The sequence below is a fragment of the Gossypium arboreum genome, chromosome 2 (assembly GCF_025698485.1).
Source record: "Gossypium arboreum isolate Shixiya-1 chromosome 2, ASM2569848v2, whole genome shotgun sequence".
NCBI classification, from domain to species: domain Eukaryota; kingdom Viridiplantae; phylum Streptophyta; class Magnoliopsida; order Malvales; family Malvaceae; genus Gossypium; species Gossypium arboreum.
In genome coordinates this window covers 4,910,486-4,927,671 of record NC_069071.1, presented here as the reverse complement: position 1 = coordinate 4,927,671, position 17,186 = coordinate 4,910,486, and the positions used below count along the sequence as shown (strand labels likewise).

At 30.1% G+C, this 17,186-nt stretch overlaps 1 protein-coding gene across 2 annotated transcripts; it reads right to left on the bottom strand.

The window, feature by feature from the left end:
- Positions 1–2,135: 2,135 nt before the first annotated feature.
- On the bottom strand, positions 2,136–5,942 carry LOC108467251 (protein ALTERED PHOSPHATE STARVATION RESPONSE 1). Of its 2 annotated transcripts, XM_053023863.1 has the most exons (6): positions 5,394–5,931; positions 4,429–5,214; positions 4,235–4,306; positions 3,859–4,073; positions 3,041–3,264; positions 2,136–2,946 (listed from the first exon to the last, which is right to left on the bottom strand). In XM_053023863.1, the coding sequence occupies exons 2-6, from the start codon at positions 5,141–5,143 to the stop codon at positions 2,271–2,273; spliced, it is 1,902 nt and encodes a 633-aa protein (XP_052879823.1). In that variant the 5' UTR covers positions 5,144–5,214; positions 5,394–5,931; the 3' UTR covers positions 2,136–2,270. The 2 variants fall into 2 exon arrangements, with proteins under 2 accessions (XP_052879823.1, XP_017623331.1); XM_017767842.2 differs by having other exon boundaries at positions 4,429–5,942.
- Between the last annotated feature and the right edge of the window lie 11,244 nt (positions 5,943–17,186).

The following is a 17,186-nucleotide window of genomic DNA, read 5'->3' as shown; positions in this document are numbered from 1 at the left end:
AAATTATTAAAATAAATTCATGATTTATTTTATTAATATTTTAGATTTTTAATCCAATATGATATAAACATATTTTGGGGATAAAATTGTTCCAAGTGGCTCATCCCTTGTGTGAACAATACCAATTTCTTGCTACTTTGAACTTTGATTAAACTACAAATATTTTGATTATGGACAAATTTTGATTTAATTGATGTTACTTAACAATAATTTCAAGAGACTTCAACAATATTTTTTTGTCTTTTCTTTTAATTTTGGACCTTAAAATTCAATAATATATTGCCGACTCTATTCTTGAAATGATTTTTGATGACATAAACAATGATGTTTTATGCATTTATTTTATTTATTATTATTATTGTTAATAAAAATTATGATAAAAATTTATTAAAAACTATTGGCATAGAAATGTTACGAAAAAGAAAAGCTAATATTAAATAGGAAAACTTGTAGTTTAGACATGATCTTGGTTGAATGCAGTTTGATTTTAAAGTGTTGTCAAGACTTAATCTTGAAATTAGTTTGGAAAGATCTTGGTTGAATGTAATTTTATTGAACGGCTTATATGGGGTATGCTGAATGTATGGATGATATCTAGTTTATTATGAAAGATTATTGGAGATTGGATTGGATTAAATCAGATTTGGTCTGCCAAAAGTCTTTATTTGTATTTATCTTATTATATCTTTGTATTAGTTGATTGATATAGATCTTAATATTTAAGCAGGTCTTGAAATAAATTTATATAATTGAGATATTTGTATAAATTAATGTACTGAGAGAATTAAGCACTTAATCTATTTTTGTAAGGAATTATATTGTATGAATGCATTTTGACAGTAAAACCTTTATATTATGATTTTACTTATTGAATTCACAATAGATGAATTCACAATATATTAAGTCTTCAAGTTATAAAAGTGAGGAAAACTGTCACGGGATGTGATAAATTAAGATCACTTATTGTTATTGTTAAAAACAATGAATATTTCTGATTAAACTAGACTCTACAAACATAAAAAAATCGAATTACATAAACAATAGTGTATTTACTGCTTTTCATAGTGAAAGAGTGCCCACTTTTTTAGCACCACTTCACTGTGTAGTGTAATTCTAAACAAACTGTTTTGTTTCATCGAAAAGCAATCACAAATATCGAAAAATTTTCATATTCAAAGTTTAAGTCCTTATGGAATCTGGACCAGCCTCTACGTAGGGCAAAACCACCGCAATTAAAGCAGTCGTGTGCTACAAGAAAAGAAAAGGCTAAACCTCAACAGGCAATCCAGCATGCAATCTACAATTCGATGGCTGTACCGAGCTTTTAAGCCATAAGCAACTAAGACATTTTTTCTTTTATTCAATGCTAAAATTTGACAAACTACTCCAACTGATTGTTTCTTATCAACTACCGACAAGTGTTGGATAAAATAATACAGGGATAAAGTTAAATTTTTTCTTAAGAGATGGATTATGTTATATATTTATATGAAAGTTAAAATACAATTTAATCATTATATAGACTTATATTCTTTTACGGTTTTTGGTATTCAAATAAAATTTTATTATTTTTAGGGTCAAATTATAATTTTAACATATATATTAAAAATTTCAATTTTAGGGGATTAGGCCCCTACTTACCCCTCCCTTTGTCCCTGAGGACACGTTACGCTCCCAAAAGAAAACTTGGTTCAAACTTTAGAAATGAGGTTGTTGAGAGTTGCAGCTCTAAAGTATGAATCGTGAAAAGATTAATTTGTATATGCCATAAAATGGATATGTAAAATAAAGCTTAATTTTACAGAGGATAGCCTCATTTCAATTAGGATTGCTAGGGCATGCACGACTAGAAGTTATGTTATTTAGACTTAGGATAAGAGTTGCATAAACATAATGGCAGAGTAGCAAGAAATCCAGCAATACAAGTCATAGGCATTGTAGAGTTGACAATCAGGTAGCTCATGCCTCCGCAAATTTTAAAATTTCAGTCATCAAGTTTCTATCCATCAGAAGAGGTACAGCCTGCAGAACAAGTGGCTTAACAAATAAATCATAGGTAACAAGGCATGGAAACATGATAATAATGTCAAATGAGGCACCTCCAATGGTAAACGGAGAAGAAACAAAGGAAAAAATTGGTTTTGAACTAATAATGCAGATTATTGAGTCCTGCATGGTTTACTTGCAACTCCAATTTACAACCATCTATTTCCGAAACCTGAATATTAATAATGCTTATATTTTCATCATTACATGGCTTTACATTGAATCTAGTTGGCCTGCAATTTGAGGTATGCAATTCGAGCTGCATCACTTTTTTGTCTCACATCCTCGTACATTTTCACCGAGGCCTCAGAAAATTTGTTTAGTTTATCGAGAACCCGAGTCAAGCTTGCCTGTATGCAGCACAAGTTTGAAGATACGTCAGCAGTTGTGTCGCCGTTAGTTAACAAGTTAAGACCATCTTTGCTCTCTGATTCTCCGTTGTTTGCATCAACTGATTTGTCTTTCTTATGTTGTTGTTCTAGTTGTTGGTCCATTAAGTGACAAATATCGGATAAGAAGGCTTTGATGGCAGCACTAAGTTCCTCGGCTGGTAAGGCTTTTATTCCAGCTGACCATTCACGACACAGAACGAATATCGGTGGTCCAAATCCCAGATATCGATGAGGTGAGAATGGATACCGGTTCTTAGAACGTTCCTGAGGTTCTATGATGCAGTTTTGCAGCCAACCATTCAGAGCTTCTAAATAAGATGCATGGCTATTAACCCAGTCTGTAAAGCTTATGCCAAAGCACTCAATCTCTTGCTGAAGCTGCACCATAATCTGCCTGCGTGCATCTCCTTGTGGCGCATCCGTCGAGTCCCTTGCATGGTATGCCAGCGAGATGGTGATGTACTGTGAATGATGGCATTCAAGCATGGCCTTCCACATCCTAAGAAACCTACAAACACGAGCATAATTGTAGTCAAGATATGGATATCAATGATTCAGAAACCTCAGAGATTTTCAAGTACTTATGATTTAAAGGAGCTTACCCTTGAGTTAACTCTACAAGTTGTGGCTGCAACTCTTCATCTCTCATTTTTTCGATCCTCTTTGATATGGTATTAACAGAATGAAGTGCTACTCTAATTCGGGAATGTAGATCCTTAACGACTGCCCGCGTTTTATCAATCACTTGGGTGCTAATATCCTTAGCAAACTGGTGTCTGAGCTGATCACATCTTCGATCATACTCCTTCCTGATAGATTCGCTAGCCTAACGGGTGGAAAGAAGCAAGTCAAAAGCTTGAAGGGCAATCTACATATTAGATCGGTTAAAAGCAAAGCTACTAATACTAACATATACCGATTAAACTTAATTAATACTCCTAAACTTTGCTAATTTCTATTGAGGCATGAGCTAATGTGTTTGCTCACATGCACTTGTTTAAAAATTACCTAGAAGCATGTTTCTTACCGTGACATGAAAACGCCCCTTTCTACTTCTCGAGGAAAGAAAATGTTGAAATATAAAGCATATAACAAACAATTTGAACCTGATATTCTCAGAAATTAAATGAAAGAAGCATCAAGGAGTAATAGCACTTGCAGATAGAAGAAAATGAAACTAATATACACATTCAAAGATAGAAGCTAATCATATTAGCCACACACTATTTCGGAAATTAACAAACATTTCCTTCATTAGTTGCCAATAAGGCAATTAACTTATGGCAATGAAAACCGTCAATAAACTTAAAAGTTAAATTCACGAAACCAACATTGCCTCCAAATTTCAAGCATATGCACAATATTATATCAAGAAGATATTCAAAATTAAATATGTCAAAGTGATTTGAATAAGAAGTACCTTCACTTCATCATAGAGTTTTCTTTCCCATGCATAAAGTCTGTCCAAGGTGGATGAATGACTACCGGAAATCATGCAGAACTCTTCAACGAAATCACTTCCACTGTCATCAGCATCGTCTTTAGAGGCCGTGGCTAGTGGATTCCTTGATGAAGAAGACCTTGAAGATGCTGACCTCTTCCAATGTATGACTTTGGTTACATGTTGCACCGGCTCTACAAGATCATGGCATGAGAAAAGAATGATACATTTCCATGGCACAAGTTAATGCCATAATCAGTAAAATGAAAAAAACAAGTAAAAGTTCCACAAGTTGAATAAGAAAGACCTTCAATTGACTGTACGTAATAAAGAGCCATGTAAAGCGAGAGCTTACCATGAGAAACCAGACCAGTCTTTCCACGGCAGCAAACAGGTTGCAAAGCTGCCAGCAATGCCGAGGATCCCCCTACAATAGTTGATTTTGACATAAGATGTTCGCAGATGAGGACTCAGTAGTGTATGCGGCACAAGCATTGAATAGACAATAAAAGAAATCGAATCCAAATTTGAAAGTTAAATGAGGATTACCTTCGGCTTCAGAATATCCAACCCTGATTTTGTTAGACTCAAGCATCCGGGAGACTTCCCTACCTGCTTCTGATGCTCGGAAGAATCGATGTTCGATATCCTTTATGCTTGAAAGAAAATCCTTGGCTCTATGGGTTATAAACTCAGAGGGATCTTCCCTTTCAGTAGATAAATCTTTATCTGCCATTGCTTTTCCTTTCTTCGAACTCGATTGTTCGAGCCCACTTTTGCCCATCAAAGTTTCACTTGGACCACTGACATTATGATCCACCTCCTTGTCATTTATCTGCCTAGTACCACCATTTTCTCCCCCTAATCCAAACAAAAATGTATCATCCTCCATTGATCTACCACGGCTATACTTCCGAGTTGCGGAACCATTCGACATTTCAACAGCTTTTCTCTCTGATTCCGGCCCTTCATTCAACTCATTGTTTTCGTCCAAACCACCATGATCAAACCCTTTATTCCTAAACTCTCCCCACCCCCTCAAATCCTCAAAATCCAAATCAACCCCATTATTCCCCATAAATCTAAAGCTCTCACTATCATCAACAGGATCAAAAAAATCCCAAGAACCAGACTCAAAAGGAGGAGGTGGGGGCGGTGGCATTGCCATTGCCATTGCCATTGCCAATGACTCATCCTCTAAACAACCACCACCATTATTAGGATTAACCTTAACAGTCAAAGCAGCACTATTCCCTGCTCTCATGTAACTCAAATTCGTGGTTACCGGAGAAATGGGACTTTCATTCTCCAATGGTGAATCAGAAACATCAGCTCCTAAATGAGAAGGAGACGGTGAAGGGTATGAAGAATGTGAAGGGGTTTTATCAAGCTCGGTAGCCGAGGTTAATAAAGAAGACTCTATCAAAACCTCAGCTTCAGCAAATCTTCTTAAAGCTATACCAATATTTCTAAGAGATTGAACATAAGAAACATGAGCAGCCGCAAGTGCATACCTTGAATCAATAGCTTGCTTTATGAATCTCCTCCTCTCTTTACATAAACGCAAGGCTTCATTTTTATCAGCTTTTGAGCTTCCACTACCCATTTTTTCCCCTTTTCACCAACAACAAAACGATCTAGTTCATGAAATTAATATCTACTTGGAGCAAGAACAAAAAAGAACCCAACTTCGGGTTAAGCTTGATGAAACCATTTTAGTAAAGAAAACCCATTTCTTGGAGCAAGTGGAAGATATAGCCAATGAGAAAGTTTGCAGAGATTGCTGCTAACCCAGTGATGAAATTGAAAACTTTTTTTTGTTGTTGCAGAGATTTGTGAAGAAGGGAAATGAGAGATGAATGAAATGACAGAAACAAATGAAAGAAAAAAACACTAAAACAGTGAAAAAAAAAGGAATCTAAATATTTAGTGGATACAGAGAGAAGGGGAGCTTTTGCCTCGTTTTGTGTGTTTTAATTTCTTGTTTCATTGCTGCTAATACTAATTCTGTTCATCCATGTGAATTAGAGAGGTATGGATGGTAAAACTACTACTGAGTTCCTTGTATAATGAATTAAATTATATTTTATCTTTTTATTTAAAAAATAGATTATTAAAGAGTAAATTTAATTAAAAATTTTATTTATTTTTATAGTTAAAAATTAGTATTATTGATAGAATAATTAGATAGTTACACCTCATGTGCTAGGTGTACCTTATGTCAACAATGGAAAGACCAATTTATAATTTGATCTAACATAGATGACTCATAGTACAAGGACCTTCATGATACTTTTATCATTTATATAAGTCGAGTTAAAGGCTAGTTTTAATATTTTAATCAAAATTTATTTTGTTTACATCAATTGAAATAGTTTATTTTATTGTTTAGAAAATATTTAAATTTAATCATAAAAATAAATAAATATTAAAATAAAATAATTTTATTATTTTTAAATAGTAAAACGAATTAAACCCAATCAATTCAAGTTAAAAATATAAATTTAAACTCAACCCTCTAATATGAAATTAAGGGTTTCATTAGGAAATATAGTAAAGATAAGGATTTAGTTAGGGAATAGTAAATTTCTTCTTCATTTAATTTTTAAAAAAATAAATTAAATAAATTTAACTATTTAATTTTTTAAAATAAACTGAAATTGAATTAAATAGTTCATCTCATATTTAAAATGTAAGTAGTATGGAATGTAATTATTTTAATTGATGAAACTAAATATATATATTTTTATTTTATTTCTTATATTTATATTATTTAGATAATTCTTTATAATGGCTAAATATGGTAGTAGGATAAAAGTTATAGTTAATTAAATAATCCAACATTTTATTTATAACGATAAGCTCATTAAGGTGTTTAATTTTAATTTTAATAAATAAATTTTGAATAAAAATGTCGTTATCTACAACTTTTATTACTGTTAAATTTCCTGTATTATAGTGTTTAAGATAAAATTAGCATTTTATTAAAAATAATTAGAGAAAAATATTAGTATTATTTGGTGTAGTGTTGTAATAAATGTGTCAATCAGAAGAATTCCTGTGCTTTTTACATTGAGAAATGTGCAGGTTGACAGATTTGCCCTTTTATGTTTCCCGAGGGACCCGTCTAACGGCTCCTTAAAATCCGGGTTTTTTGGGGAACTGCCTTCACCTTTTTTCCTCTTCAGCTCTACATAAATGAAAATGTATAGGTTTATTATACTAGGGTTTCGTATTCATTTTTTTAATTAACTAATAAAAGATTAATTCATTTATCCGTGGAATTTTAAATTTGATTTTTATATTTTTAAAATTTTTGCTACCTTAAGTAACGTATATCTCATACTTTAAACTATGGTATAAAATTTTTAGATAAGATCGAAGTTAAATTAATTCAATAAAATTAATTAAAAATAAGATCGATAGATTGTTATTAAAGGTTAAAATTAAATTAATTATATATGAAAAATCAATCAAACCAATCATTTGTCCATACTTGTCCTTTAGAAAAACATTACCTTTTATTAAACATTGGTTAATCCTTTTCATAACAATATTAATATATTAACTTATTGCGTTATAATAGTTGATTAAGTCTTATCTCGATTAGTATGAGTATTATTGTCAATGCATGAAGACGTGAGTTCGAGTACATTGAAGCGTATTATCCTCCTATTTATAGATTATGAACCTCGAAAATGAATCATGAAACGGATATAAAGAATACCGAAAAATAATTAATTTAATTATATTTAATAAAATAATATCTCAAAACTTATATTTTAAAAGTGTTTTTTTATTGTTTAACAAAATTATATTTAAAAATTATAATTCTATTTGAAGAAATATTTTGTTTGAAGTTAAATTATAAATTAAAAACAAATTTTATATTTTCTCAACAACAAACGTTAATTTTATTTCATGATAATATTTAATTTTCTATTTAATATTATAAAAGTTAAACTGATCCAATCCTTATAACAAATCAACTTCGTAAATATTTTTACGTAAACAAAACAGTCATAATTAAAAATAATAAAAATAAAAATAAAAGAAAATGATTGAGTATGGGTTTTGGATTTGTATAGAAAAGAGTAATTATGGTGGTGGAAATGGGCCACTGTCAGAATTTTATTAATAATTAATTAATTATTGTAATGATTGTCTTAAATCACATATTAATTCTATCTTAATAGTCACTGAGGGACTTCTTTTGGGGGAGGGATGGGTCAATAAAGAGGGATATTGAATACCAACTTTAAACATTTGCCAAAAGGGCCGAAAGGAGGGAAATTAAAAATAATAAAAAAAAAACATAACTTTAATAAAAGAGACAAAAATAGATTAAATAATTTTAGAAATTTTTGTTAAAAGTGGAAAGGAAACAGTGGAACACATGTTCTGCCGTGCACCATCTGGTGTACAAATTTAAGGCCATTCATCTATTTTATCTTATAGAAATTTGAGAAATTTGTTTAGTTTTAGGTTTTGCATAATGTCAAAAATAGTCCCTAACATTTGGTTGTTTGGTCACTTTAGTCTTTTTTTTTAAGCACTTTAACACCTAACGTTTTTTTTTTTGTCAAATTGGTTTGTTTGTTTAGCAATACATGTACGGGAATCCATACAAAAGATAGCGAAAACTCTATACGGTTGATCTTTTGAGCATGCTTCAAGCTAGATTGACTAATCAATCCATCTTGGGGTAAAGACTTATTCCACTTACGTTTTCTTCCACTATATATATACAGTCACATTGAAATAAAAAGAAGAAAACTAAACACCACCGTTGAAATCAAGAATTCTTAGCCCTTATTCAAAACATTTCATATCATATAGTATTCAAGTCAAAATCAATCAAACTCATATATATTGTCCCTTATTAGAGTCCTCGAGGCCCAAAATACGTGTTAGAAACAAATTGGGACTAATTCAGAAACTCAGAGAATTTTTCAGAAAATATTAAAAATTTTCAAAGCCACAGGGTTCACACGGTCAGGAGACACACCTGTGTCTCAGGCCATGTGGGTATTCAAAATAGGGACACACGGTTGTGTCTTAGCCCATGTCTATACCCGTGTAACTCTCTGACTTGGGTCACACGGCCAAGCCACACGCTCGTGTGCCAGACCGTGTGTCCTTTCAAAATGGCCTCGCACGCCCGTGTGTCTGGCCGTGTGGACTCAAAATGAACCTTAAACATAAACACATATTTATATGTATATAACCAACCAATATTAACTTATAATCTTATTTACAATCAATCCACAAAACAATTAATAGTTAGACACCCTAGGTATGTGCCGACCCAAAAGAATAAACATCACCACGTTTGAGATCGGGATTGTTGTTGGAAGCTGAATCGGAAATCAAAATTAAGTACCTAACCTGCGCACGGAAAACAAAACTGTACGCTGAGTAAAGCTCAGCGGTATTTCTATAATCCGAATATCAAAAGATATGAAATCACAAATATACAATCTAAATATTACAACAACCATATCACATTTCATTTGTTTCACAATATCTCAATTCTCACATTTGCTATATAAATAGCTTTTCATAATATAATATACATATCATTTAAACAATAATTTTGTTCATTTCATATCCAATTCATGAATACACAATTCATGTGTCTCAATCCATATTTCAATTTACTGTCCCATTTTCATTTCACATACAATATCATCTAACATCAATCATAATACAATTTCAATTAATTACCCCTATTAACACGACTCGGACTCGGACAGATACACGGATCCAACCAAACACACCAATTTGGCACCTAGCGCCTTATCGGATAATTCGAAGTAATAATTTGACACCCAATGTCTCATCGGCTAAACTGGAGTAAATTGGCACCCAGTGCCTCATTGAATATATCCGAAGTAATAATTTGACACCCAATGTCTCATCAACTTGAAGTCAAAGAAATCCCCAAATTCTTCCTATCCTATGGCATGCCATCTATATCCGACTCAACCTGATACAGTTAATAGGGTTCCAATTCACTTTTCAAATACAACCAATATTCATTTCAATTCAAATAATCAATATATTCAATATATATATACCAATTCAATCCATTTAATTAACTTTAATTCAATTCAATGGCAAAGTGTCAAATACTCACCTCAACGCTTACCTTATGCATTAAATAAAAAAACACAACAATTAATAACTAAGTTCGGATTAGAAATACAAACCATAAATTCTGAGCTATTTCTCGTTGACTTTATTTTTTCCCTTTTTAGTCGAAGGTTCCGGTACGACATTAGCTACGGAATTAAAACAATTAAAAATCATCAATACAACACAATTCAATTTCATATTGAATATTTCAATTTTTTACTCAAATATTTCCTAATTTCCAATTTAGTCCCTAAACCGAGACTAACTTTTATTCTTCACATTTAATTCTTTATTTTCATGCAAGTTCCACTTTAGACTAAATTTAAAATTTTAAATTTTTCACGATTTAGTCCCTATTACACAAAATTTACTATTTGTTCTACAATTTAATTTTTTTCATTTCTAATTTAAAATCTATCAATTTAATCCCTAATACTAAAATTATTCAACATTAACAACATTTAAAAACTCAATAATTTTTAAAATTTTGACAAGGTCGGGTAGTATTTAATATCGGGATTCTAAAAACATAAAAAATTACAAGAAAAAAGATTAAATTGACTAACCAATTGAACTTGGAACTTTGAAACCCTAATTTTCTCCTTTCTTTCTTTTTTCTTCCTGCTTCGTTTGTTCTTTGTTTCTTTTTCTATTTCTATTTCTTTTATTTCTTTATTTTATATTATAATATAATATATAATATATATACTTAAACATTAAGTTTTAATAGTATATAATATTATAATATATATTTACTTTAAATTTTATAATAATATACTTATGCCGCCTCATTTATGAGCAATGACATAATTGCGTCTTTAGTCCTTTTAGTTTTTCTTTAATCTATAATTCAGCTTTCACCCTTTATACAATTTAGTCTTTTTACCTAATTACTCTTAATTTATGTAAATTCGCCTAACCAAAATCTAATTAACCATACAAATAACTTCCTAAATATTTTTAATAAATATTTACGAGTCTAATTTACGGAAACAGAGTCTCGAAAATACATTTTTCGACACCCGTGACTATCGGGTCGTTACACGACAACACATCACACATGGTCGTGTGGTAAGTCGTGTGGTGGACCTTGTAACTAACTGATTCCGAATTTTAGACACATGGGCAGGAGACATGAGCGTGTGGTCGACCGTGTGTGAGACATAAAGATGCAATGGTCACACAGGCTGGCACACGGGCATGTGCCCAAATCGTGTAACTTACAGATTTGAAAAATAAGGGGCATGGGCAACCACAAGGTGGTGTGCCAAGCCGTGTGGAACCACAAGGGTGTGTGAGCCTAAATCGCCAATTTCTGTTAACGTCATATTTGTTGTACGATGCAAGTGTAAGCTATCAGTAAGATAGGTATCACCAAATTGAGTTGTATGATCTACTTTATTGTGATTATGAATTAGCTCTATTTACTCTCTATTATATTGGACTATATGATTGTATCTGCATAAGAAGTTATACATACAAATTGGTCATCTATATTTTGCATCTGCATAGGGCAAGGGTTATGAATTGAAGAAAGTGTTCTGTACTAAATTGGTGGTCAAATCACCTATCATTATATTTGATCCGATAGTGAGACTGTAAACACTGTAACATGTCGTACTGATACCGTGAGGTGTGTAGTGTTGGACAGGTATTATATACTTACTGGTATGTTGGGTTGGACAGAGATAGTGTGTAGCTAATGGGGGTAGGATAATTTAGTCCTTGTATTTGGCAGGAGTTATAGATTTAGTCTCTATACTATAATTTAATCACTTTTAGTTTATATATTTTGACCTAAAACGAAAACAATCAAATTCGTTAGATCAAATTCTATTATTAGTCCTATATTATGTATAAGTTGTAGATTTTATTATTCTCTAATTGATCATTTTAGCCTTTATATTTTTTGAATTTTAAAATTTCAGTCATGACTCAAACAATAGTTGTTAAATCAAATAACTAAAATAACATGACTTTTTTTGTATATATTTTACGTAGATAGAAAGCGCATTACACATGCGATAATACATTTACATCATAATATTTTAGAAATATCATAATCTAACTTAACAACTTTAACAACAGTCATTTTAGATCAAACCTAAAATATTAAAATTTGAACAATATTTACATATAATACATGAACTAATAGTAGAAATCGACCTAAACCAAGTTGTACAGTATACTACAAAAATAGCCTATGTAACGACCCCAAATTCTCGAGTTAACATTCGAGTGCTGACCTAAGTTGGCGATGGATAAATTTATTTTGGAATTGGGTTTTGTTGGAATTAATTTGGGTGAATTTTGGACCTTTTTATAATAAATTAAGGATGTTGGGAAGCTTGTGTGAAGTAGGGGGAAGATGGATGGCTAATATGGTGATTTTATAATAAATCACGTATTCAGAGTATAGTACCTTATCTATTAGTGGCCATTATATTCTTAAGGCATTGTATTTTTTTTGTAGGTCTGTAACTCATTTATCATTTTTGTTATTTTGACTATTTTAATATACGATGATATTGAAGCTCCACATATTTTGTATAACTATTTTTATTACTATTTTCAGTATAATTATGTATGATATTTTTTCTTATATAAATTTTACTGAGTTACTTTGATGACCTAATGTAGTGGTTTAATAATCAAGTAATTCGTATTCGGAATTAGGACGATACAGGCTAAGATTTTTGAAGATACGAAAAGATAGAGATCGTCAACTTTATTAACAAAGTGGGCAAAATTGGATTCATCAGCTTTAAAAGGATAATGTTTGGATATAAGTTTTAACTTCATAAATTCACATGATACCCTGCTCTGTCATGTAGGTATTATTAAGGTACTTTTATTTTATTTTATAAAGGACAAAGAACTATGGGAACTTTCAACTTTCTTTTTAGTCCTCATCTACCTTTTTTTTTTTTTTTTTTTTTTAAGGGAAATGAAGTATATCCATCACACTTTGCAAGGCTGGATAATGTTTGTGTTTTTCATCTTATTTTTCTTAGCATTATATATATCCATCAACCAAGTTTGATGAATAAAACAACTAATGGTGGTAAAAACCAGCAAGAATCAAAGTAAAAATGATCACCGAAGCCACTTTATTTATTTTCTTCACCAAATTCTTTTTCTTTATCACATCTTTAAATCTGTATAATGATTACTTTTGGAACTTCCACTTCTGCATTTGCATCTTAGGACAACCCTTTTTTCTTTTTCTTTTGCAAACTTCAACGATTTTAATTTTTCATTAAATATTTCTATGTGTTTTATTAACCATTTTATTAAATTGGTATAATTTAATTCGATATTTTATTTTATAAATTAAATTATATTAATTTAAAATTGTTTTAATAAATTTATTTTTATATAGAAAATTAAAAAAAATGTTAAAATAAAGAATGTTGAAATATATTATATCTAATAATTTAAAATGTTAGCAAATAAAAAGGGGATTGGCAAACATGTAAACTGTTGGGCCGGATCAATCTTCATCCACACATATGAAGGTATAGGCCAGCAAGTTCTTAATGTTCAGCAAAATCTTTTTCGGGTTACAGCCCGACCCGTTTACAACGAAAGGAATTTGAACTGTTTTTGGCCCGACCCGGACATAATATCAATTATAAGTATTGGGTGCAGTGATGCTTTAATAATGTACAAGTTAATCATACATACAAATTAACCATGCGCATATGTTACATTATTGGGTATAAATTATATCCAAATTATATATATTTAGTTTATGTAAAAATTAAAAAGGATGAAAGGAACTTTGATATGTTATTTTGAGATTACCCTATATAGAAATAATGTAAAAGTTAAAAATATCATTGATTTATTTAAAATTTTTATTTAAGTCATTAAATTATTTAAAATTTTTGCTTGAGTCATTGGACTATTCGAAAGTTTTTTATTTAAGTCACTCTGTTGTTAATTTGTTTTTTAGAAAAAATATCATTTTCTTTTATAATTCGAAAGTTTTTATTTAAGTCACTCGGTTGTTAAATTGATCTCCCGTATCTATTGTTGAACCTAAAGTACTTTTTTTTGAAAAACAAATTAACAATCAAGTGACTTAAGTAAAAACTTTCGAATAGTCCAATAACTCAAACAAATAAAAACTTAAATATACGGGAGATCAATTTGTTTTTCGAATTATAAAAACTTAAATAAAAACTTTCAAATTTACTAGCTGTCAAAATTTTTGTTTAAGTCATTGGACTAGTAAATTCTAAGCAATGATTCAACAACAGATACGGGAGATCAATACCCATCGATGAGTAGAAGAATATACTTTAGGTTCAAGTCATTTTGACAGCTAGTGTCAGAGATCGAAGAAAAAAACTGTTTGGATTTTGGTTTATAGATTCATGTCGTTTAAAGTATTTCATGAAAAAATTAAATTATAAAAGAAAATGAAAATAAGAGTTTTTGATTATTAAAGGTAATATTATTTAAAAATTACATTTAAGGTGCTAACGAATATTTAATTTAATGAAAATGTCGTCTAATGTAAATCCTATTCTATACGATTATAGATTGTAATATTGATTTGGGTGGTAATTTTTTTGAAACATGTATGGATCCAAAAACCACAATTTCCAAGAAACTAAAACCCATAGTTTCTTAGGGTAGCAATGGTGTTGCATCTAAAAGAGTGAAAATGGTAGCATGTCGGCATAGATTCAAGTCTATCTCGCAATAATTGATGGAGTTTGTTGTGCCTACAATTTCCCGATTCACAAAATCCAGCCGCAAGGAACAGAGAATAATTTGGCCCACACCGTCACAAACTGGCTTATTGCCGGTGCCGCTACTATATGTACTTATACCTACCATGGACCTGCCTCAATCCCCCACTAAATTTTCAATTCAAGGTTCACAATCCTGGGCTTTAAAATATCTTTCCCACAATTAGGCCTACTAGAATTTTCCAAGTTTTTATTGTTGTGTTAAAATTTGTTTTAACGTGAATTTGGATGAACGGTGCGATACGTTTAATTTATTTTAGGTATTTGTATTCTTTTTATGTTTAAAATTTATTTTTTTAAATTTTCAAATTTCAGTATTTATGTTAAAATATATAAATAAAAAAACTCAAGCAGTAACTATATAATAAATAATTGTAAATTGTTAATGAACTCGCTTCGATTTGCTCGAACTTGCAATCTCTAAGAGTCTAGAATATCATCTGTGTCAATTGAGTTAATAAGGGTTTTTATTGGTGTGGGGTGATTAGACATTGTTAATGAACTTGAATTTAATAAAAGAATTTCAATAGTGCTAACATTTGGATTTGCTTTTTAAACCCAAAAGATGAAAATATTAAATTCCTAACAATAAAAGTTGAATATGTAAAGAGTACAATGATTTAAAGTATATTTCAACCTTTTAAATATATTTCCCCAAATTTATAGTTTTTTTATATGTTTCAATTTACTTCAACTTTCAACCTCTAAAAGTCTAGAATTATTGGTGTAAATTAAATTAATGGAGAATTATTAGGGATTAAAATGTTAATTGTATTCAATTAGCCTAAAATTATTATACCAAAACAATTAATGGGTTTAGTTCTAAACTCTAATAATAGAGGAGAGGGAATTGAGTGTAAACTAGGCTAGGTGACTAGTTTTAGCATACTCTCTTTAGATTTGCATATATAATTTTTTCCCAATATCATCCTTTCTATTTGTGTATACAAACAAACATCAATTGTTTGGCTGAATTTGGTTGTTTTATTATTATTATTTTATTATTTTAAACCAAAAAAAGATGAAACAAATGGATTAAACCTTAAATTCAATTGTTTTATATATAAATAAATGTATTAACTTATGAAATTTGAATCTCATATGATGACTTGGTAATTAAGATGACTTAATAATTAAAAATATTTATTATTTTAAGTGTAGCTTAGATTCAAGTTGTGTTAGTCTGTGTTTATTGTTTAGACCTGTAATTTACCAAAAAAAAAAGTTATGAAATTTAATTTGATAGGTTCCCCCTTAAAAACCAAAGTGCTAATGAAGTTGACTTGTTTGTTTAACTTTTTTATTTTTATGGAATTCCTTTTTCATAGTGCTATTGAAATCTTATCCTTTTGTCCTTTTCCTATTATACTACCCATTAATGCATTATTCAATGTTTTTAACAATTTTGAGATATTAAAATGTGGGATTTTCATTTTTAGATTTTTATGATATTGTACCAAAACTTGAATGGATTCAACATGAGTTAGTTTTTATTGAGCTCATGCATTGATCTTGTAGACCAAACTCAAAAAAATTAAGTATTTATATTTTCATTCGAAATCACGCAAGAGACTACATAAATACGTATTAAGTTTAAGGTAAGATACGCGTTGATGTACATGAAACTTACCTAACATGTCAAATCAATGAACATTACTCATATCATATAAATAGATAAATACCACCATCTAAGAGAGATAAGGAAAACACTCAACAAGATTAAAATGATATAAATTAAGAAATTATAGATTTATAAAGAAAATTAATTGTATTTTATTTATGTAAAATAAATATATAAATTTGAGATTAAAGATGAACAAAAAGAAAATGTATATGAAAGAAATTAAGCACAAATTTGGTTTGGTGAAGTGGAATATAAATTGGGTGACATAAGAAGGAAATAGAATACCTTTACCTTACTAAGAAGTCATGTTGTTGTGGAATTGGATTTCCACCATGGAAACGAATTTCCAGCTGTAGGAATGGGATGCGTTTAATTCTCTGCCTTTGGAAGGTACCTTTTTTTGAGTGTTCAATCAAAGCAAAGTATTCAATATTTACTCGTACCATTAGGGATAGCAATGTAGGGTGTTGGATTTATTTTTTCTTAATCCATTTTATTTAAAATATTTATTTCGATTTTAATTTTAAATTGATTTCTTCGATTTTACCTTAGTTTAATACAGTTGGAGTATTTTATTTATTATTGAAAATATTAAAATTAAAATAAATCATCAAAATCTTGAAAATGAAAACCACCAACTTTCCTAAAAAAAAATTATTTTTACCTCGATTTTATTAATGGATTCTGTCATCTAAAACGACAAAACATTCATTTCCTTTCACTAAAGCATAACTTTTATTTATGCTTCGAAACCCAATTAAAAAGATATCTTATCACCCTAA

What these genes read in the sequence shown, in the direction of transcription:
- LOC108467251 (XM_017767842.2), bottom strand. Translation starts at nt 5,485, where the DNA reads ATGGGTAGTGGAAGCTCAAAAGCTGATAAAAATGAAGCCTTGCGTTTA. An exon ending in TGGATATTCTGAAGCCGAAG is followed by an intron (nt 4,307 to 4,428) that starts GTAATCCTCATT and finishes CAACTATTGTAG; the next exon opens with GGGGATCCTCGGCATTGCTG. An exon ending in GACTGGTCTGGTTTCTCATG is followed by an intron (nt 4,074 to 4,234) that starts GTAAGCTCTCGC and finishes ATGATCTTGTAG; the next exon opens with AGCCGGTGCAACATGTAACC.